Source organism: Leucopleurus acutus, assembly GCF_964270905.1.
Source record: "Leucopleurus acutus genome assembly, chromosome: 9".
Taxonomy (NCBI): domain Eukaryota; kingdom Metazoa; phylum Chordata; class Mammalia; order Artiodactyla; family Delphinidae; genus Leucopleurus; species Leucopleurus acutus.
The window spans coordinates 5,120,664-5,144,216 of record NC_139144.1 but is presented as its reverse complement, the minus strand read 5'-3'; the positions used below and the strand labels follow the sequence as shown (position 1 = coordinate 5,144,216).

The 23,553-nt window shown below is 44.0% G+C and overlaps 1 protein-coding gene across 1 annotated transcript in view; it reads right to left on the bottom strand.

Annotated features, from left to right (window-relative positions):
- Positions 1 to 474: 474 nt before the first annotated feature.
- Positions 475 to 23,553, bottom strand: part of VWC2 (von Willebrand factor C domain containing 2) — a gene marked incomplete at its 3' end in the record, with an annotated part of 115,898 nt that continues 92,819 nt past the window's right edge. Inside the window, exon 3 of the mRNA XM_082846431.1 lies at positions 475 to 626. Coding sequence (XP_082702557.1) covers positions 475 to 626 — 152 coding nt within the window. The remainder of the gene's footprint in view (positions 627 to 23,553) is intronic.

Sequence of the window (23,553 nt, the reverse complement as noted above, 5' to 3'; positions counted from 1 at the left end):
TATGATCCATTAATGGGTGCACTATTCCAAGATTCATAGGAGAATCAGCAACCACAAATAATCTCACGTGATGGAATCAGAAATGCAGAAGAAATGCAGGTACGCAGCGAGGACAGTTGACAACACAGCATTTTTAATCTGTATCTATAGAAAACATTTATAGAAGCTCTCTAATAGAGGGATTGTAGAAATACATTTCATATATAATAGTGTACTTTAGTGTACTTACTGTGAAAATAGCACATTTATTTAGAAGTGGACTTTTTTGCCCAAAGTTCTCGTCGATGTTTGGAAATATGTCCATTTCCTTCTCCTGCAGTTGTTGTGACCAAGAAAAGAAAAAGTACCAACAGTTTTCCACAATTCCTCATCAAAAGTCTGCTCCTTTCGGTCGATATTTCCCAGAGGCATCCAGAACGTTCAGGTAGATCGGGAAAGGATCCTAGAGAACATCTGTGGTCCGTGCGGCCAGCCCTACATCTGCCGGCACTCGTGCCTGGTGCACATGGCCTGCCTCTCAATCCTCCAGGTGCCTTCCTCGTAGGTGCAGTGGCAGACGGTGCACTCGTCCGTCTTCACTTCCCTCCCAGCGGGGATGACAGCGGTCTCAGCAAAGCAGTTTGGGCCTGGAAAGAAGAAGCAGGTTGCACTTAATTAGGAGAGTTAGCTTTACCCTGCATGTTTTATCCACTCCCTTTCAGGAAGGACAGTGAAAAAGTTACCATTTCAGGACTATGAAGTGTTCCCAGTTTTTTCCTGAAATGAAAGCCATGTTATTTAAAATGATACAAATGAACTTATTTACAAAACAGAAACAGACTCACAGACTTAGAGAATGAACTTAGGTTAGCAGAGGGGGAAGGGATATTCGGGGGGTTTGGAATCAGTGGACATGTACACATTACTCTATTTAAAATGGATAACCAACAAGGACCTACTGTATAGCACAGGGAACTCTGCTCAATGTTATGTGGCAGCCTGGATGGGAGGGGAGTTTGGAGAATGGATACATGCATATGTATGGCTGAGTCACTTTGCTGTGCACCTGAAACTATCACAACATTGATTTTTATTTGTTTTATTTTTTTAAATCACAACATGGTTAACTGGCTATACTCAAACATAAAATTAAAAGTTTAAAAAAAATTTAAAAATAAAATTTTTATGAATGACAATCCTGTGTTTTTCACCGACTGTGATTTTCAATTTGGGGGCCTTCTACATGGGCTGGATCTGCAATCGTTTGATTCAATTAATTCCAAGTAATCATAGAAAAACTTGATTAATGGGGACTTTCAGAGAACCAGGCTTATCAGGAGAGAGAGCGGAAACAAGCAAATTGCTTGAAGTGACATAAATCCAGTGTTACTACCACACCTTTTAGAGCAGGTTTCAAAGGTCAGCTTACAGAACAACCGCCTGGACGGCTCTAGAAACACCGGTTAGTGGTCCCACCCCCTAGCACTTCTGACTCAGGTTTGGGCTGCGAGCAGGGAATCTGCTTGGATAACAAGTGCCCCGGTGATACTGGTGCTGGCCTGGGGCCACGCTTTGAGAGGCACTGTCTCAGCATGAACCAGGGGTACATGGTCCACAGTCTTCCTTGAGAACTGAAGACCCCTCGATTCTTGATCAACATCACCTACCAGCTTCTCCACCAACAGAGGTGCCATGTGTGCATCTTACTCCATGTAAAATCCAGGACACGAAGCAATGGTTATCAGGGAGATTTCCAGTGTGAGTTGTTTCGGTTGAAGCAAATGGTTTCTGTGCTACAGTCCATACCACTCAGTCATATGGGAACAACTGCTCAGCCTCCAAACCTTTCTCTGAAACGGAGACATCGGTCCTTACCTCAGCCTTGAACACAGGCTCTCAGGCTCATCCTCCCTTCCTTTGCTTCTACAGCCTTGGATAATGTGCTCACACCAAAGCACGCCCAATGACACTGTGTCAAGTCATCAGAGACATGAAAAATGTTCATCTGCAGAATTTTAAAAAATGAATGAATCCGCCAAAACTCTAGGATAAAAACTGGCTCTTTTGTAATTCTAGTCAGAATAACTCTAAGCAGAGTAACTCATGCTTCAGTGGCTTTGTCTTCTGTGTCAGCCAAGCGGCAAGGATCAGGGCTCCAGAAGGTGGCCCTGGAGACCTCACCCCCGGGCGCCACCCCTTCTCCCGCCAGGAGCTCCGCTTTCCTCGGGCCCCTCCACTCAGACCCGCCCTAGGTTCCTCTCCTGACCCCGCTTGTCTCCCCAAGACCTCGAAGCATTAACAGTCACCCAGCTGAGGAGGAGCCCAAACACAGATCAACCTGGTTTTCTCCGTGGAGCACTGCTCCTGGTTTTCCAGAGGGCAGCGGTCTCTGCAGGTTGCTGACACTTCACGCTCACATGCCCGGAACCACTGCCTCTTCGGTCCCAAAGTCACTCCTGCATCAGCTTTGGTGAATCAGGATACTTGAACTCCAGACCCTCCCCACCTGTAGGCCAACAGGAGGTCCCTGACCTCAAAACCCCCCACCCAGCCCACCTCCCGTTCCTCGGCCTTGGACTGTGTACTCGGCTCTGTGAGGTCAGAGGCCAAAGGGCCACAGCAGCAGCTCCAGGTGGGACCCACCCTGTGAGCACTGGTCCCACTCGGCTCCTGGGATGCCCTGACTTTGACATTTGACACCAGGTCTCTTTGGTGTGCTTTTTTCTTTTTGTCTCTTTTTCAGAGTTTGATTTGAGGGTCCAATCGCCTTCTAATTTGCCCTAATATCTATCAGTGTGCTTTGCACATAGAGGGTACTCCATAATTGCCCAGAAAACCTGTACCTTTAGATACAGATATTAACGCAGAGTTACCTGTCTCCTCTTCAGAAAAATCTGGATTCAAAGTCTGGTACCACTACTTACTAGTTATGAGATCTTGGACTAAGGGATTTCATTGTTCTGAGCCTTCATGGCCGCATCTGCAGAATGGGAATGCCATACATACATCACCGGGGTCCTGAGGATTAAACTAGAATAGATAGTACACCTCTGCCCTCAAGTTATTCAACAGTTCCTATCCCTCTTGCCTGAATTAATCTATGTCATTGTCGTAGTCACTTCTAATGAGTTTTTATTAGTATTAACTTACGTCTATTTTCTATATCACTGTAGGACTTTGGATCTTTCTTTTTTAATGATTTGCAACCACTGCAGTCTTTATTCTTTTTTATATTCAAATTGTCCCAATTCGGTTTTGAGTGGCCCCAGCTTTAGGCCACTCCCGTGTCCTTCAGACACACTCCCTCAGCTGCTACCAGCCTCCGCCCCCTCTGTGCCAGCAACGCATTTTCAGCTCACTTTGCCCACATCTGAAAGCAGCCTTTTCTCCGAGGGGCCCAGATTCCTTTGGTGGAGAGCAATACTGAGGATCCGAGGCCTGACTATTGCAAGTGCTCATCATTACTGGGGAGTCACTGCATCCAGCCCCTCTCAGTGGGCACAGGTGGGGACACACACACACACATGCACAGGTTTTAAATTGTGGGTTGACATTATTAGGATTCATAACTCTTTCTTCTTAGATTTTATATGTGTACCTCTTTTCTCTTACAATGAAACACTTCAAATTGAACATGTTTATTTATGTAATTGATCCTGTTAACTCTTTGCTTAACTTTACTTAGATTTTAAATTATGTACCTCGTCTTCCACTGAGACTCTTGTTTATTCAAATCACTAGCATACTCACCTATTTTCTCTCTCTCCGTTATGTAAAAGAGTTTAAAATGACACCGTAAGTGCTATTCCTAACTAACAGTAAGATGTTCTTAGTTCTCAGAGCCGGTGCCCTTTGTTCAGAAGTCACCCAGCCCTTCTCTCCACGTGGCCGTATGAACAGCGGCGTACCGCGTGAGCCTCGTTTGCCTCACTGCGCTCTCCCACCCAGCCACTGCGATGACCGGCTTCACTAGCTCTACTGTATCCCCTAGCGTAACTTTCTTTAAAAGAACAAGCGGGCTTCCCTGGTGGCGCAGTGGTTGAGAGTCCGCCTGCCGATGCAGGGGACGCGGGTTCGTGCCCCGGTCCGGGAAGATCCCACATGCCGCGGAGCGGCTGGGCCCGTGAGCCATGGCCGCTGAGCCTGCGCGTCCGGAGCCTGTGCTCCGCAACGGGAGAGGCCACAACAGTGAGAGGCCCGCGTACCGCAAAAAAAAAAAAAAAAAAAAGAACAAGCAAATTATTATTGATTCGTCTTTCTTTCATAAAAGGTAGCATACTCCTAACTCTACGTACTTGGCTGTTTTCACTTAAAAATATGTCCCAGGGGGTCACTCCACATCCATACACAGGGCTCGTGTGAGGCAGCGCCCTTGTGTCCCCGTCACAAGCAAGGTCAGTGGGCATTTGGAAACCGGCCTCCCAACCCCGCCCCCCCCCCACCCCGTGTATACGAAATGCTTAAATGCTGAGAGCATTTATTATCATTTGCTTCAGGCTAGGAAGAGATATGGTAAAGTGAGGCTCACAAGAAGGTGCTGGTAGTGTATTAGTAAAATGTGTATTCACGAAGAAAAGCAAAATCCAACAAAAACAAAAAGGTAATTTCAAAAGGTTCAAAAAGGTAATTTAAACACCTAATCCTAGAGGTAGAAAGCGACAATTTACACTTTGTCTCATATAAGAAAGTGTTTGTTTCATAAGCTTTCAAAATACTTATATATAAAGTCATCTCCTTATTACTGCTTAATGAATAGTGAGAAGAAACCCTGATTCTGGGTCTTCACTGAGTCTCAACTTTGGATTAAACTCAGGTCGAAGGTTCTACAAGCATCTGGACTGTCAGGTATTTGTCTCCCAGGCCTGTGACTAAAAAAGAGCGATTATTCCTGGTAAAAGATTTTACTATGACATAATTTGTAAATTCTTGGCCATTGTTGCATCTGGATTATGTTATAACCCCTTTCCTAACCCCTCATAGGTTTGGACACCGCGTGGGGACACTTTTGTCTGACGTGGCAAGACTGACAGGAGGGGAGAGGGAACTGTGTTCCAAATTCGTGCGTTTTGTTCAAAAGTCACTTAACTCTTTTCTCTGTGTGGTCGTATCAGTAACACAGAGTTAGGTGGTACAAGTGTCGACCCTTGAAGAATTTATAAAATAAGCTTTCTTCATAGGTATATAACTGAATCACTGTGCTGTACACCTGAAACTAACACAACACTGTAAATCAACTATACTGCAATTTAAAAAAAGAAGAAAAATAAGCTTTCTTCATGTAAAATGATTTTAGTCTGAGTAGAGGGTTATTCACATGACTTTTAGAATTATATGCACTGTTGCTGTTTCTTCCTGCTTCAAATATTTACTTATGATATAGTTCAACAGAGTTACTGCTCCTGTACTTTGTAAATTCTTTTTGAATCAAAACTACATAAAAGTGTTTGGTAAATTATGAACATTTCACTAAAATATAATTTCTACAACCTATTGATATTTCTATAACAGATTCCAATTACTGAAAATTTCTAAATCTTCCATCTTAAAAGCAATGTTCCTATAAATTAACCAAATTATGAGACTCTTGTACCCAACTCCCTCTGAATATGTGTGTGTGTACACACACACACACATTATTTTCCTATGAACCATATTACTTTAAAATTTTTTTATTTTGAAGTTATAGATTCCAGTCAAACCAGGAAGTTGGTACTACAGGGAGAACCCATGTGCTTTTCACTCAGTTTTCCCAAGTTACATCTTATAACTATAGCACGAAACCAGTGGGAGGAGCTGACAGGCACAGTGGGTACAGTGGGTGTGTGCACACCTGTGTCATTTTATCATATGCGTAGTTTTGTGTGACCATCAACAGACCAAGATCCAGAACCGCTCCATCACCACCAAGATCACCCTCATGCCTCCGTTTAGAGTCACTATTACCACCCTCGCCACCCGCTCAACCTTAACTCTGGAAATCACTATCCTTTTCATATCTATAGTTCTGTCATTAAAAGAATGTTATATATGTGGAATGGAACAGTAAGTGACTTCTGAGGTTGGCTTTTTAAACTCAGCATAATACCCTCGAGACCTTGCCAAGTTGTTGAAAGTACCAATGGCTCGTTCCTTTTACAGAGAAGATGTTTCCATGCTATGGATGGACCCCACTTTATCCATGCACCTACTGATGAACACTTTGGATTTTCTCCCAGGTTTTGGCTATCAAGGATAAAGCTGCTATAAAAATTCACGTATGTGTTTTGTGTGAACATAATCTTCATTCTTCTGAGATGAGAGCCCAGGAGTGCAATCACTGGAGCCTACAGCAGTTGTAGGTTCAGTTTCATGAGAAACTACCAAACTGTTTACCAGAGTAACTATGAAATTTACCTTCCAGTCAGCAATCAGTTTATTTGCATTCTCAATCATAATTATTTTAAAATTCTGGCTTGATAATTCCAACATGTCCTATCTGACTCTGGTTCTGGTCTCTTCAAACTGTTTGTTTGTTTGTTTTTTGCCGCCTAGTGTACCTCGTTAATTTCGTTTTGAATGGTCACCCATGATGCACTGGGGAAGAGGAACTACTCTAAAAAGAACTTTAGCAACCCTGACAGCAAGGTGGAGGGAGGGTTCTCAGTCCCATAATTAGGTCTTAACCTTTTCGTATTTGCTTCTGGACTGTGAGCTTCACAAGTGTTTCTTAGCCCCCCACCTTCCCCCTTGGTTGCACGGATGGCTCCGGGGGCTGGAGTTGGGTATTTCCCTTCCCCCACTTCAACTGCGCTTGGATAAAACCTCAACAGGTTAGGCTCTGGTCAAGTTTCTCCTGAGATCAGCACTTTTTTAAAAGAACAGAAGGTTCTGAAATATTTCAGAAAGGATACGTACCCCCTTCTTCTGTCAAAGGATGTCAAGGTTCACGTAACTGTGAGGACCCTCTATGTCTGGGGCCCCCGGGGCTTTTGACTCTCAGAAATTCGCCACGTACAGGTTAGGTTTTCCTGCCCCGGCGCTGATTCGCATGGAGGTCTCTGCTCTGGTGAGTTTGATTCTCTACATCTGTCTCTACGTCTCTCCAAATTTTAGGGAGATTCAGTTTGCTTTGTGACCTTACTTCTCTGATGGATCTAAGAAGCGTTACCGATTTTTCCATTTGTTGAGCTTTTTACTTGTTTTTAGGATGGAGAGGTGACTGGAAACCCTACTGATTGACTTTTGAGCCAACTTTGCAGTCCTGGAAAAAAAAATCCCTTGTGGTCATAACATAAAATTCTTTTTATATATTGATGTATTTGATTTGCTAATAAAAATGTTAAGAAATGCTGTTTATTTATTAAAGATATTGCTTTGTACTTTTTAAAATATTGTCTTTCATTTAGTTTTGGTATCAGGATGATACTGACTTCATAGAATGGGTTGGGAATTATTTCTTCCTCTTCTCTTGTTGGAAGATTTTATAGAAGTGATATTAGTTCTTTAAATGTCTGGTACTTTTCTCCAATGGAAACATCAGGACCTAGAGTTTTGAGGGGACTTTTAAAATTATGAATTCAATTTCCTTAGTAGCTTTCATACAGGTTATCTGTCTCATGTTGGGTAAGTTGAGGCAGCTCATATTTTTCAAGGAGTTGGTTCATATCCTCTAAATTGTTAAATTTATGTGTGTAGAACTGTTAGTATTCTTTTATTATCCTTTTAATTTCTGTGGGATCTGTAATGACATCTCCTGTTTTATTCTTAATATTAGTAATTTGCATCTTCTCTATTTTTTTTCCTGTGTTGTATTAAGGGTTTATCAGTTTTGTTGGTCTTTAAAAAAAAACAGCTTTTTATTTCATTAATTTTCACAACTAACTTTCTGTTTGCAGTTTTATTGACTTGTTTTTATCATTACTATTTTATTCTTTCTATTACTTTCAGTTTGTTTGCTTTTCTTTTTCTTTTTTTAATAAATTTATTTATTTAATTTTGGCTGCCTTGGTCTTTGTTGCTGCGCGCGGGCTTTCTCTAGTTGTGGCGAGCGGGGGCTACTCTTGGTTGCAGTTCACGTGCTTCTCATTGCGGTGGTTTCTCTTGTTGTGGAGCACGGGCTCTAGGTGTGTGGGCTTCAGTAGCTGCAGCGTGTGGTCTCAGTAGTTGTGGCGTGCGTGCTCTAGAGCACAGGCTCGGTAGCTGTGGCCCATAGGCTTAGTTGCTCCGCGGCATGTGGGATCTTCCCGGACCAGGGCTTGAACCCCTGTCCCCTGCACTGGTAGGCGGATTCTTAACCACTGTGCCACCAGGGAAGTCCCTGATGTTCTTTTTCTAGTTTCTTGAGTTGGTGATTTACATTATTGATTTGAGAATTTTCCTCTTTTCTGATGTAAGCATTTAGTTCCATAAATTTCTCTTTCAGTTCTACTTTAGCTGTGGTCTCATAAGTTTTGATGTGTGGTAGTTGTATTTTCATTTTCATGGAACACTTACTTTAAATTTATAGACTTGGGGGCTTCCCTGGTGGCGCAGGGGTTGAGAATCTGCTTGCTAATGCAGGGGACACGGGTTCGAGCCCTGGTCTGGGAGGATCCCACATGCCACAGAGCAACTAGGACTGTGAAGCACAACTACTGAGCCTGCGCATCTGGAGCCTGTGCTCCGCAACAAGAGAGGCCACGATAGTGAGAGGCCCGTGCACTGCGATGAAGAGTGGCCCCTGCTTGCCACAACTAGAGAAAGCCCTCCCACAGAAACGAAGACCCAACACAGCAAAAATAAATTCATTAATTAATAAAACTCCTACCCCCAACATCTTAAAAAAAAAATTATAGACTTGAAGTCCAAGAACCACTAAGAAACTTGAAATAAAAAACACATATGATAACTTGATGAGCTAAAATATAGATTACTGAAGAGAATCCTGATGTACAAAAGCAGTCTGGTCACTATAATTATTCAGTGGCAAATAAAGCAATATTTATATATATGACTTCATTAGTAAGTAGGGGAATGAGAGAAGCAGCTTTTAATCTTAATCTAATTATAATATCTGATATTTAGATGGTACTTTAAAAATATGATGCATGCAGAAGAACTTTATAAATGGAAATGAGATTTAGAAGGAATAAACATTAGTCCAAGTCACATGGCTCATAACTAATGATTGATACCTTAAATTCTATTGCTGGCCTGGCTGTTACTCAAGGACGCTCAGGCTAAAAATGGCTAATTTCAAAACGAACACAGCATAGAATGCCTTTTTGCCTGAGGAACAGTTGTTCAAGCAGGCAGTTGATGGGCGTTGGCTACCCTGAACTTTCTGTGCTGCTCTGACTTCAGAGCAAGGAGTCCCTACCTGTCGTTCACATCACCTGCACAGTGACTGACTCGCAGTGTCAGAATAGCTTGTATCAGGCCCAGCCCAGGACCCAAGGTGCTGGCGGGGGACTCAACACCAAGGAGGTCTCTCATCCCCTTAGGAGCCCCACATCCAGTCTCCCGAAATGCAGAGTCTGTGTCAAGCCCCCAGTTTTGCCCTAGTTAACAGTGTGATTGAAGAAATGTCGCTGCAGTATCAGTACACAAAGGATGTTGCAGCCATCAAGCCATCACGTTACAGCGGCCCTGACGGTGAGCCCTGAGGGAACTCAGGATGGAAACAGGATGCCCTCAATCCAGCCGTCAGCCACTGCAGCCCACGCCAGCGGTGCACCCTGAGGGGACTCAGGATGAGAAAACACAGGACACTGGCCCCAGATGGCTGAGGTGCAGAACAAAGGGATGATGTCAGTGAGCCCAGACTCTTTCACCTTCCCATGCACAGAAAATTTCTAAATTCCTTAACTTGAGATGCCTGGTTTTCTTTAATTAACAGTAATCTTTTGATGTTCCCACTACCTGGTCTTTGTTGCAAAAACCCCTATATATCCTGACTCCCCCTTACCCCTTTGGAGCAGTCCCTCAGAGCAACCCAAGAGGCTGCGTCCCGGGCTTCAGTTCTCAGTGCTGTCCTCCAAATAAAACATAACTCTCAACTTTTAGGCTGTGCTTTTTTTCAGTTGACACCAGCACAATCCAGCCCACGATGTCATGTGTCCACTGACCTGACAATAACTTGGGCTGAGGCTCACAAATTCCAGACCAAGCCTGAACCTGCGGGGACATCTGTAATTAAGCGTCCCTCCTGGGTCCCTCCTGGGTGCTCCTGTGTCTCCGGCAGAGCTGCCTGTCACAGTGCCACCCTCAGGGGCCCTCAGGGTCTCCCCACCAGGGAGGAGGGAGGCTCATCACAGCGTCTAGCGCTGCACGCAGCACAGAGCTGGAACTCAGGGCATGTACCACTGAGTTACAGTTTTAGAATTAAATAATGAATTGACACAATGAAAATAAAACTGCCACGGCTACACAGAAGGGTAAATTGCCAACACACTTTAGATTTTTACACGGAATGGTGAGCCACAAGAAGACAGGGCATTAATGAAGAAAGGCCTAAGTGGGTGCCTGGGGGCACCTCCTCCTCCCCCATCAGGGGCTAAGCACTGAGGAAGAGCCCAGCACAGCAGGACGGCAGGGCAGCGAGGGAGACCCAGGCAGCCAGGAGCCCAGCATTCGTCTTCTAGATCAGTGATACCCGCTTCTGCTCTGCCTCGTCTTTTTAGCAAACCGTCTACTGAATTCTTAATTTGTTATTGCATTTTTCAGTTTCAACTTTTTCAGTATAACCCAGTTCTCAGTGAAATTCTCCAACTTTTCTTCTGTCTTCTTGTGCATGTTAATCTGTTACTTTAAAAACCTTCTGAAATAGTCACCATATCTTGATAACCTGTGAGCCTCTCATTTCCTAGTTTGCTTTTCTCTTGGTTTGGGGTCATTTGGTATTTCTTGGCTTGCCTGGAAATTTTGAATTAAACAACAGATACTGTGAAAGCGACATCGTACAGGCCCTGGATAGAGCCTTTTGGCTGACAGAGCACAGGAGGGCTACAGTGATCTGGCCGCGAATGGATTTGAGGCTTTGTTCGGGTTGGTCTTTTCCAGCCCCCCCTCACTCCTAGGGCACAGCCTTTCTTGAAGTCTAGGTTGAAAACTCCTGCTGTTTGCTGGGGCCCCTCCACACACTCTCTTGAGCACTGTGGTCCTGGCAGGTCTCTGCAAGCTCCAGCCACCCAGCTGCTGCCTTCTGCTCGGGTTCTGCTTCTCTTACCTGGCACATTGCAGCTTTGCAGTCTGCAAATGCCTTGCAGGAAAATTACATGAAGAATTTTGGCCTCACTTCTTTGTGGTTCCCTCCTCTTCTCAAATGCAGCCTCCCTCTCAGTTCCCAGCCTCCCTGGCGGCCCAAACACCACCTTCCACCTCCCAGTTCAGCCAGAAGCTGCCACCTGGGCTATGGCTTTCCGCAGGACATCTGTCTCTGCTCTAGATCCTGCAAATGCCCTGAGCAAACACTGGGGAGGTGAGTATGGAGCTTAGCTCAGTGAGCCTGCCTTTCCTCTGACAGCTAGACCTCCAAGTCCTTTGCACTCTGATATCTTCAAACCATTTTTTTTTTAAAAAAAACTGCATGTATATTTTATCCAAACCTTAGAGTTGATCTCACTGGGAGAGTTTTTCCACACACTCTATCATGGTGTGAATGAAAAATGTCACTGTGACATCAGTACACAAAGGATGTTGCAGCCATCAAGCCATCACGTTACAGCGGCCCTGACGGTGAGCCCTGAGGGAACTCAGGATGGAAGCAGGATGCCTTCCATCCAGCCGTCAGCCACTGCAGCCCACGCCAGCGGTGCACCCTGAGGGGACTCAGGATGAGAAAACACAGGACACTGGCCCCAGAGGGCTGAGGTGCAGAACAAAGGGATGATGTCAGTGAGCCCAGACTCTGGCATCTTCCCATACATAGAAAAGCGCTAAATTCCTTAACTTGAGATGTCTGGTTTTCTTTAACTAACTAACAGTAATCTTTTGATGTTCCCACTACCTGGTCTTTGTTGCAAAAACTCCTCTCTATCCTGGCCCACCCTTACCTCTTCACAGCAGTCCCTCAGAGCTATCTGAGAGCCTGTCTGGGCTTAAGTCCTCAGGTTTTTTTTGCCAAATAAAGCAGAATTCTCAATTTTTAGGTTGTGCATTATTTTTCCAGTTGACACTAACAATTCCCAAGTGAGAAAGGAGGAGATGCTAAGTAGCCCTGTAAGATAGGATGTTAACCTGTAAAAACTGATCCAATGTTTTCACTGTTTAGGCAAGTGGGGATGGTGACTCAAAGATGCTACGGATTTATTGACCTGTAAAAAGTCAGACAGCAGGTTATGGAATTTAGCAATCTCCTGTATGCATTCCTTTCCTGGGTGATTCTGTGCCTCCCTGTATTTGAACAGGCTCTTTTGTCTTCCTGCTGGTTCTATCCTCAGCAAATTAAACACAGTTTTGCCTGTGTTGTCTATCCATTTATGTAAAAATATAATTTATATCAGGATTCAGTTTCACAGTTTACAGCAAGTACCTCTGACTAACAATTATTAGGATAATCATATGTACAGCGTAAATGTATGTGGTTCCTTATTGCTAGGAACTCGGAGTCTTGCTTTGCTTTGCTTACCCTCCCTTTGTTCCTATAGGAGATGCGGGGTGGGAACACTGAGATGGAGAATGTTCGCACCACAAATTTTAGACCTCGGAGATCTTTTATTCAGGCTCCCTCAACACAGAGATGGGAAAGCTGAAACCTAGAAATATCAAGAGATTAGAATTGGGATTGTACCTTAGACTTCCTTTTGCAAAGCATGGATTTGTCTCTCAAGCGTTTCTGGTACAATCTAACAGGCCAGCTGGCCCACCTGTTTCAAAATTGCAAGTGTGAATGACGACCACAGGGCACCCATTTGCTGTTGCCAACGGCCTACTAAGGCTTCTTGAATTCAAATGGAATATTTTTAAAACATGTAAATCAAGTTTTTCATTTATTTCCAATTTAGACCATTTCTCCCAATACAGTTTTAGTGGTCACCGTGGAAAGCCGGTGTGGGAGCCTTGGAGCTCCTGGGACACACTGTTCATTCTCAGGGTACAAGCAGTGTCCACAGGGATGCCCGTGTGTGTCCCCATATTCCATCCAGGCCACCACCCTGCAGCTGCCTCCTGGTTTCCTCCCCTTTGATGGCTCTAGGTCTCAGCTCCTGGGACCTCCTCCTTCAAGGGTCAGTGTAATGCCCGAGCTCCCAGATCCTGCCAGCATCTTCCACCTTCTTCTGCAGTGTGTGCTTCCCTCTGATCCCCGCACACAAGGCACAAACATTCACCTATGGGGGGAAACACTGGCACTGTTGCCAGACTGTTTAAATGATTCATCACCTTACTCTGGTAGTTAGGCCTAGCTTTATTCAATACCACAGCACGTCATCAAATTTAACCTTCAAAATAGAAGCCTAGGACCTCCCTGGTGGCGCACTGGTTGAGAGTCCGTCTGCCGATGCAGGGGGCGCGGGTTCGTGCCCCGGTCCGGGAGGATCCCACGTGCCACGGAGCGGCTGGGCCTGTAAGCCATGACCGCTGGGCCTGCATGTCCGGAGCCTGTGCTCCGTAATGGGAGAGGCCGCAGCAGTGAGAGGCCCGCGTACCACAAAAAAAAAAAAAAAAAAAAAAAATAGAAGCCTAAGTAGCATCCTGAAAAAATGGAAGAAATGGCAGCTCCAGGAAATAGCCTTTTTCCAAATGCCATTAATATATCTGTGGACCAGAAAATGTCACCTGCCCTTCCAGTAAACAATGAATGTTGGGGCCACCAAGCCATCAGCCAATGTGGCCGCCCCAGACTATGGGCCCTGAGGGGAATTCAGGCTGGAGAAAAACAGGATACTGGCCCCAGGTAGTCAAGGTGTGTATCAAAGGAATGATGTCAGTGAGCCCAGACTCCTGCATCTTCCCATACATAGAAAAACACTAAATCCCTTAACCTGAGATAGCTGGTTTTCTTTACGTAGTCGTCTTTTGATGTTCCAACCGCCTGGCCTCTGTTGCAAAGATCCCTATTTTTGGCGGCCCCCTTACCTCTCCAGAGCCATCCTTCAGAGCTATCTGATATGCTACTACCTTCCAGGCTTGAAGTCCTGGGAAAGTCTGCCAAATAAAGCATAATCTGAACTTTCAGGTTGTGCATTTTTCTCCGTTGACATATCTAAAAAGTCACCTGAAACATACACAGGGTCAGCAGTGAATGTGAAGTGAACGTTGTGAGATCAGAAGTGAGGGAACAGCCCACCATGATGCAGCAGCAGCAACAAAAGGTACATGGGCCGTGGACATCTGGTCTCCCTTGCAATTCCGTGTGTGGACAGTGACATAGCTGGCCTGTCCGCACATCCCGGCCATCCAGGCACTAGGATGAGCTTCTGAGTCACCCCCGAGACAGCTCCTGGATTGGTCGGACCCCCCTCATATCGGGCTTGTACAAAGGCCGAGAGGGTCTCATCAATTCTGAATGGTAAGCTTTGCAATCAGTAATAATGTTATGAATTAGAACAGAATCTATACTCATAATAGAATAAAATGTATTGAAACCAGTTTTCCTAGCCTTCTTCAACACATAAATTGATATCTGAACAAGAGCTGGATTTGGAAAATCAGTGCGTGTCTAGACCACAGCTGCAGAGCTGACAACATGGATCAACCCTAAGTTATTGTGAACAAATAAGGAAAAGTGAACCAAGCATGGCCTCTGTTATGCCACATGAGCCAGGATTCAACCCGAGGAGGAAAGAGGGGAAAGGAGATCTAGTGGTGTCTGGGAGGCATTTAACAGCTGGCTCTCGGACAGAAAAAGGAAAAGGAAAGAAGACCCAGGAAGAAGAACCGCCAGTTATACTTTCATCAAGTCCACCCCGGAGCTGCAACACGTGACTCTGGAAGGAGCCGCAGACTTGGGAACAGAAGTGACCTCCTGGGCATGAAACCCAGGCTGCTCAAGGAAGAGAAACTTGCCCTTAGCAGGAAGGTTGTTCGATGATTTTATCTAATTCGATTCTATGGGAAGACAAAACCTACGGCACACAGGACAGAAAATTATGAGACATTTTCAGTAGACCCAGAAATAGTCTGCTTCATTGAGAGTTTCCTCTTTTATTAATAAAAGTTCCAATTGCACAAAGTGTTCTCCTATACCTTTAAATTCAGCTCCACAGCTAGTATCTTCTCTTTATTTTCCCTAGTTTTATAAAATCAGTGCTTTTCATCTTTTTCTTTATTTGACTTGTTAACAGTCATAAGTTTATTGATTTGGTCGAAGATAGTTTTTGGTTTTATCAATTACTTTTTAGAATTTTCTAACTCATTATTTTTCTCTGTTTTACTAGCTGCTAACTTCTGTATTATTTTTGGACTGTTTGTTTTTCTCTCCTGTGGAATCTTTGCTTGATTTATGTTTACCCTTGTTTAGAAATGGAAATATTTAAGACAATGATTTTCTTGAAGGATAGTACACATTCACAGCTGACTAGCTCAGTGGTTTGTTGTGTAGAATCCCTTCCTTCATTCTGCTCTCTGTGTCCCTTTAGTTCAAACTGGCCATGTTCCTGCTGGTATAATCCCGTCTCCATTCCCAGCTTCTGCTGAGACGGCTGATTAAGTCCACAGTAAACCAGTATCACTTTATCAAATAGTTTTTCAGCCGCAACCCTAGTTTTCTCTTTAGAACAAGCTTTCTAATTTTCTGAAACAGTGGATAGGCTGAGAATGTTCCAAACCTCCAAGTTCTGATTCCCTTTTGCTTAACAATTCTGTCTGCAGTTCACCTCTCTCCTGAGAGCTGGCTGTCCTAACCCCTACAGCATCAAAGTGCTTTTCTCACCATCAGGCTCCGGGGGATTGCTGGCCACTGCTCTCTCCTCTGTACAGGACAGATCCAAGGCCAGGAAGACTTTCTCTTCTTTGTTGGACTCTTTCTTTCTTTACTCCAGAAATTCAAACATGAACTACTTTATGTCTACATACTGGACTCTTTTCACTGATGCTTGGTGAGGCATTTCTATTAACAGACTCAGAAGTCTCTAAGAACATTTTTGTTGTTGTTGTTAATTTGTGTTCAATCTGTTCACTGTTCTGACGTCTCGTTTAGGAAGTGAGATTTCATGCTCTTCCCGACTTCTCTGTCAACGTTTTCCTTTCCATCTTTACACCATTTGCCATGTCCACACCTCTGAGTTAACTCACTTCACTTCTCCACTGCAATTTTTAAACACTGGAAAATAAAATTTTAGTTTTCTCATTAGCTTTCCTAATCTCCCTGAATTACTTTAAATCTAATTTCATAGATAGATCATTCTTTCCAACGTTTATTTTGAGAACCTAAATTACCTTTTATTCCAAATCTGTTTCCCCTTTCTTTTAGTGTATTTCTTTCAGTACATTTATTTTTGCACACGAGTTTCTCTTTTTGGATCCCTAGGGCACTGGTCACGCATCCATCAGCCTGATCTGCTTCTCCATGGCAGTGCCTTGCTTTGATGTCCGGCCTCTGATCTGGGAGGAGTCTCCCTGGACCAGGTTTCTGCTTGAGGGTACGGATCACCTGACTTACCATTCTTCCCTCTCTCCTCAAGGTCAGACACCTCCCTGGCCTCCCTCTTCATTTCCTCAAAGATGTTTCTTTTTGAAAATCTCTTGCCTGTCTAATCCTGTCTCGGCATCTCTGACTCAGAGGGCCCAGACTAGCACAATGAGGGAGACAAAGTCCAGGTTGCAAGGTCAGCGGGGGCAGGGAGGGGGTGACACAAAACACTTGAAGGTGTGTTGAGAGGACTGAGCCTTGGGGTGGCTTGCTGTTTCTGATCAGGTGAGGGGGGGGAAAATTCAGACAGGAAGGAGATGTAAATGAAGCTTATAAATTGCCTTAATTCCCTTTTAGGAATGAAAGTAGAGAATCAGATTCCTTTTAATAATTTTTTGCCTGTGCTTCTGGAATGAGACAATTCTGATCTCATGGCTTTAGGGTTCCACATTAATCTCTTCAACTGCAGGCTGGGGGTGCGGAAGCTACAAGCATGCCAGGAGTCGACACAACGCTGTGTTCCAACACCTGTCCCGTCTCTCCCTCCCTCCCTCCCTCCCCTGTCCCTCTCCACTCCTTTCCCTGCACAGCTTGCAGAGTTGTATCCAAACTATTATAATGACACTCTAAATTGCAGGATGTATGGGGAAAGAGACTAGAAGAGAACACAAAAATGAAGACAGTGGATGGTTTATTGATAGGAAATAGTAGCATGTTGTTCTCTTGTTTTCTAATTTATTTTTTATTGCCGTAATATACGTGTAAATGTTTTAAGGCAGGGCGGCAGGGGGTGGGGAATGAAGCCAGGCTCTACAGAACAAATGGAACATTGCAGAAATCTACCCTACTTCTATTTGCCAACTTTGGACAACTTCCCTGTAAGGGTGGGTCACTTCCCTTAGTTTTGTTTTCTGTTCAATCAATAAAAGAATAGAACAAATATTGATTGCATCACCAGTTCTCCAGTTTTATGGCATATGTAAATCCACTCTTAAATATTTATATACACTCATTCTCCATGTTAAATAATTTCTAAAACAGAAAAATAATCTGTGACTAGCAGTTAAGCAGGCAGATGGTGCTCAGATGCTTACCTAGGGGCTGTTTTCCTTTTCTCTCAGGCACATAAAATGATGCAAAAATACAATTTAGTTTTAAGACAAGTTTCAACAAAGAATAGAAAAACTTAATCAGTTGCAGATTATACCAAATAATAAAAACTTTTTAGTATTTGTTCATCCTTTCTAAATATATCTGTAAATTCAACTCCAGATATATATCTCTTTAATAATACAAAAATAAATGACTAATTATTTCAGTTAACATTATTATTATATAAAAACAATTTCAGTCATTATTAAAAAAGGAGAAATTTCCCTTCAAAAGCTTATTTATGGCTATGCAAATAGAAATCTAACCAAAGACATTTAGGGAAACTTGATACGTCCTAGAACAATATCATGGTGGTATGTTTCAAGGACACAGGCAAAGCATGATAGATTCGGACAATAAGAATGTCTCAGAGAAACTGTAGAGCGGAACAATTTGCACATGCACCACCCCCAAATATGTCTCTTTGGCATGAGGATTCATTTAGGCTGATTATTTTGAAGACACAGAACGTCTTACATTTTTTCTTATTAGTTAATTAATTAATTAATTTAGTTTTGGCTGCGTTGGTCTTTTTTGCTGCACGTGGGCTTTCTCTAGTTGCAGCGAACGGGGGCTGCTCTTTCTTGTGGTGCGCGGGTTTCTCATTGCCATGGCTTCTCTTGTTGTGGAGCATAGGCGCTAGGCACGTGGGCTTCAGTAGTTGTGGCTCGTGGGCTCTAGAGCGCAGGCTCAGTAGTTGTGGCACACAGGCTCAGTAGTTGTGGCACACGGGCTCAGTAGTTGTGGCACACGAGCTTAGTTGTTCTGCGGCATGTGGGATCTTCCCAGACTAGGGCTCGAATCCATGTCCCCTGCATTGGCAGGCAGATTCTCAACCACTGTGCCACCAGGGAAGCCCAGAAGGTCTTTCTTTTTACCTCCCCCTTAGCTGCCTAAAGATCTGAGATAAAGGGACTGTCCTTGGAACAGAGTTATCAGCAGGGAGGGATGTCTGCAAAGAATTGGGGTGAGGGGTGGGGGTGGAGGGGAACTGGCACAGCCCAGAGGCCAAAGCCCACTCTGTGTCCCACTGTCCCAGCAAATATTTGTTTACCAACATTTGCTTTTCTGTCTCCATGTGAATTGCCTTCACCCCCTTTGAATTTCCAGGCCACTACTCCCAACATCCTCTTTCATCTTTAGCTGAAGACGGTATTTAAGATGAAGGCTTTGACCATTTTAGCAAGTTACTCAGTTTTCCTGGGTCTCTCCCATGTATACATATTATTAAATTTTGTTTATTTTCTCCTGTTAATCTGTCTCATGTCCATTTTACTCTTAGACCAGCCAGAAGAACTTAGAGGACATTTTCTTCCTCCCCAATAGAACTATAGGACACATTTTGTGGGTCTCATCACACATATCTTGTAATTACATAACTAATTAGTTTCCTAATTATTTTCCGGGACAACCCACACAACTAAAGCCATAACAGAAGAAGACAAAGGAACATAGAGGTACGATAGGGGTGGGGACAAATGAGCTCTTTATTTTTTAAACATTCTAATAATTCACTCTTATTCCAGATTTCCTGTTACCCCAAATATAATTCCTGCCCTGGTCTTGTGAATGTCTCAAGCAGGACAAGCTGTATTGTCAGATGGGAGTTGCTATGTAGGCAGGCAATACTCCAAAGATGTGAACTAGTAAAAACAAAAAGAGAAAAAGACTTGGAGAGCTGGGGCCAAACTGGACTCTCCTCTCCTCAAGCTCATGTACCTTCACCTCCTGGGCCAGTTGCTCCTAAGGCCCCAGGACAACTGCACTCACGTGAAACACAAAACTGGGTCCCGGGGCCCAAAAGAACCAGGACCAGGAATGGGTACTTCCGAGCAAGGCCCCAGCCCCCAAGGAATGGAAAAGGAGCCAAGAAAGGGTGAAACATCTGAATGGATCAATTCCCATAGGAAAGCTGGACAAAAAGTCTACTATTCACAAAAGATGCCAATGCCAGGTAAACTGACGATTGATTTTAATGTAACCTTTAACCCTAGAGCTATTTAAACTATTCTGTCATAGGATAAAATAAAGAGCCCCCCAGTAATATCGTGAAGCCAGAAAAACTTAAATTCCAAAGTCTAATAAAGATGGTAATGATGCACTGAGAAATGCAAGTATGGTCAACATTAGAAAACATCAACATGCTTTATACTAATACCTATAACAGCAAATCCTTTATCATATGAAGTCATTTTATAACATTTAGCAGATACTCTTAGTAAAACACTGCAAAGGCAGAAAACTCTTAAAAGGAAAGCTGTCCAACAAAATCTAATGAGAGTTGTCCTCTTAAATGATGAGGCACTAGAATCATTTCAGTTAAGATCAAGGACTAGGGGGGCGGAGTCAAGATTGCGTATGAAGAGGATGTGGAATTCGCGTCTCCGCACAACTAGGGCACCTACCGGGCACCCGTGGGGGACCATGGACACCTAAGGGGAAGGAAGGAACCCCAAGAGACCGGGTAGGATGTGGAGCGTGGGGGGAGTGAAGGGGAAGGAGAAGTGGAGGTGGGACAACACTGGCACCCCTGAGGGGCAGCTGGGGGAGGGGAAGGGATCCCACACCCGAAGGGGGAAATTGGGGGACCATTGGGAGGGCAGAGGATCAAAAGGGAGCGTGGCCAGGTTTCCCCTGCCCAGGTGGACCCCCAGGAACCTGCTGAGATGCCAGGCGTGATCCTCTGCCCACCGAGGGCCCCTCCAGCCACGCGGGTCCTGAGGGAGAGGGAGGGAGGGAAGGGGGAGCAAAAGTAAAGGCCGGCCCTCAGGGACCGGCACCTCTGAAGGGTGGCTGGGGGAGGGGAGGAGTTCCTACACCCAGCGGGACCCACCCACGGTTGGGGTCCAGCAGTGATGGGGGAGACCCTGGGGGAGACGGTGGGGGAGGGGAGCGAAGGAACGGAAGGGAACGGGGCTAGCGCTTTCCCTGTCCACTTAGGCACCGGGGAACCTATTGGGCTCCCGGGCTTAATCTGCCCTAGGAGCCTCCCTCCTGCCAGGCAGAGCCCAAGCCCCGCCCCTACCCCCCCACCCAGGGCCCCACCTCTACACTCGGAGACCCCTCTGAGACCCCCTCCAACACGCTGGGCCTAAACCCCAGCCACACGCCCTCACTCAGGGCCCCACCTCCAAACTCCACACTCCAGAGGCCCTCCTTCCCTGTCCTGCCGCTCCCCTTCACACAGGTCCTAAGTAGAGGCCCCGCCCCACACTTGAAGGATGCCCCGCTTAGGCCCCGCTCCCAGGGCCTTTTCCGGCTGCAGCTGCATGGGTTCTGAGACTGGGCCTCACCCCATGCTCAAATGTCGCACCACCACCCGCCTAGGTCCTGCCCCGCCCAAAACCCCAACCCCTGCCTAAGTTCCAGCCCCGCCTAAACTCTGCCCCCATAGCCAAGGCTTTATTATGTTTTTTCATCTTTTAGATTGGGCTTCTGTTTTACCTAGTGGATTCATTGTTGTTCATTCATTTATATTTTTATTTTTTTCTAATCTTTTATTTTTCTAATTTTATTTTATTCTTTATACTTTGCTATTGCTCTCTCCTTTTGGCTTGTTCCCGCCCCCCCGCCCCGGTTTTTTTTTTTTTTTTCCTCTGGTGTGGTGTTATTTCACCATGTTGCAGTTGTTTCAATTGTATTTTTATTTTTCCTAATATATTTTTTATCTTTCTAATTTTATTTTGTGTATTAGTCTTTGTTATTGTACCACTCCTTTTTTCTTTTTCTTTCTCTTTTTTTTTCTTTTTTTTTTCCACACCACACGGCTTGTGGCATCTTGGTTCCCAGGCCAGAGGTCTGGCCCAAGCTCATGTGGTGGGAGCTCCAAGTCCAAACCGCTAGATTAACAGAGAACTTCAAACCCCAGGGAATATTAATCGGATTGAGGCCTCCTGGAGGTCCTCATCTCAGCACCAAGACCTGGCTCTCTCCAACTGCCTGCAAACTCCAGTGCTGGACACCTCAGGCCAAACAACCAGTAAGAGAGGAATAGAGCCCCACCCATCAAAAAAAAAATGAAACAATAAAAAAATACATTACAGATAAAGGAGCAAGGTAAAAACAAGACCATATAAACGAAGACACAATAGGCAACCTACCTGAAAAAGAATTCAGAGTAATGATAATAAAGATGATCCAAAATCTCAGAAACAGAATGGAGAAAATACAAGAAACATTTAACAAGGAACTAGAAGAACTAAAGAGCAAACAAACAGTGACGAACAACACAATAACTGAAATTTAAAACACTCTAGAAAGAATCAATAGCAGAATAACTGAGGCAGAAGAATGGATAAGTGACCTGGAAGATAGAATGGTGGAAGTAACCGCTGGAAATGGTAGAAGTAAATGCTGGAGAGCAGAATAAAGAAAAAAGAATGAAACCAATTGAGGACAGTCTCAGAGACTTCTGGGGCAACATTAAATGCACCAACATTCGAATTATAGGGGTCCCAGAAGAAGAGCAAAAGAAAGGGACTGAGAAAGTATTTGAAGAGATTATAGTCGAAAACTTCCCTAACATGGGAAAGGAAATAGTCAATCAAGTCTACAAAGCCAGAGAGTCCCATACAGGATAAATCCAAAGAGAAACATGCCAAGACACATATAAATCAAACTATCAAACATTAAATACAAAGAAAAAATATTAAAAGCAGCAAGGGGAAAGCAACAAATAACACACAAGGGAATCCCCCTAAGGTTAACAGCTGATCTTTCAGCAGAAACTCTGCAAGCCAGGAGGGACTGGCAGGACATATTTAAAGTGATGAAAGGAAAAAACCTACAAGGAAGAGTACTCTACCCAGCAAGGATCTCATTCAGATTCGAAGGAAAAATCAAAAGCTTTACAGACAAGCAAAAGCTACGGGAATTCAGCACCACCAAACCAGCTCCACGACAAATGCTAAAGGAACTTCTCTAAGCAAGAAACACAAAAGGAGAAGAAAAAGACCCACAAAAACAAACCCAAATCAATTAATAAAATGGTAATAGGAACATATATATTGATAATCACCTTGAATGTAAGTAAATGGATTAAATGCTCCAACAAAAAGACAGAGACTGGCTGAATGGATACAAAAACAAGACCCTTATATACGCTGTCTACAAGACACCCATTTCAGACCTAGGGACACATACAGACTGAAAGTGAGGGGATGGAAAAAGATATTCCATGCAAATGGAAATCACAAGAAAGATGGAGTAGCAATACTCATATCAGATAAAATAGACTTTAAAATAAAGACTGTTACAAGAGATAGGAAAGGACAGAACATAATGATCAAGGGATCAATCCAAGAAGAAAACATAACAATTATAAATATTTATGCACCCAATATAGGAGCACCTCAATACATAAGGCAAATGCTAACAGCCATAAAAGGAGAAATTGGCAGTAACACAATAATAGTGGGGGACTTTAACACGCCACTTACACCAATAGACAGATCATTCAGACAGAAAGTAAATAAGGAAACACAAGCTTTTTTAAATGACCCAATAGACCAGATAGAGTTAATTGGTACTTTTAGGACATTCCACCCAAAAGCAGAAGAATATACTTTCTTCTCAAGTGCACATGGAATGTTCTCCAGAGTAGATCACATTTTGGGTCACAAATCAAACCTTGGAAGATTTAAGAAAATTGAAATCATATCAAGCACCTTTGCCACCCACAACGCTATGAGGTTAGAAATCACTTTACAGGAGAGAAACAGTACAAAATATAAATACATGGAGGCTAAACAGTGCACTGCTAGATAACAAAGAGATCACTGAAGAAATCAAAGAGGAAATCAAAAATTACCTAGAAACAAATGACAATGAAAACATGATGAGCCAAAACCTATGGGATGCAGCAAAAGCAGTTCTAAGAGGGAAACTCATAGCAA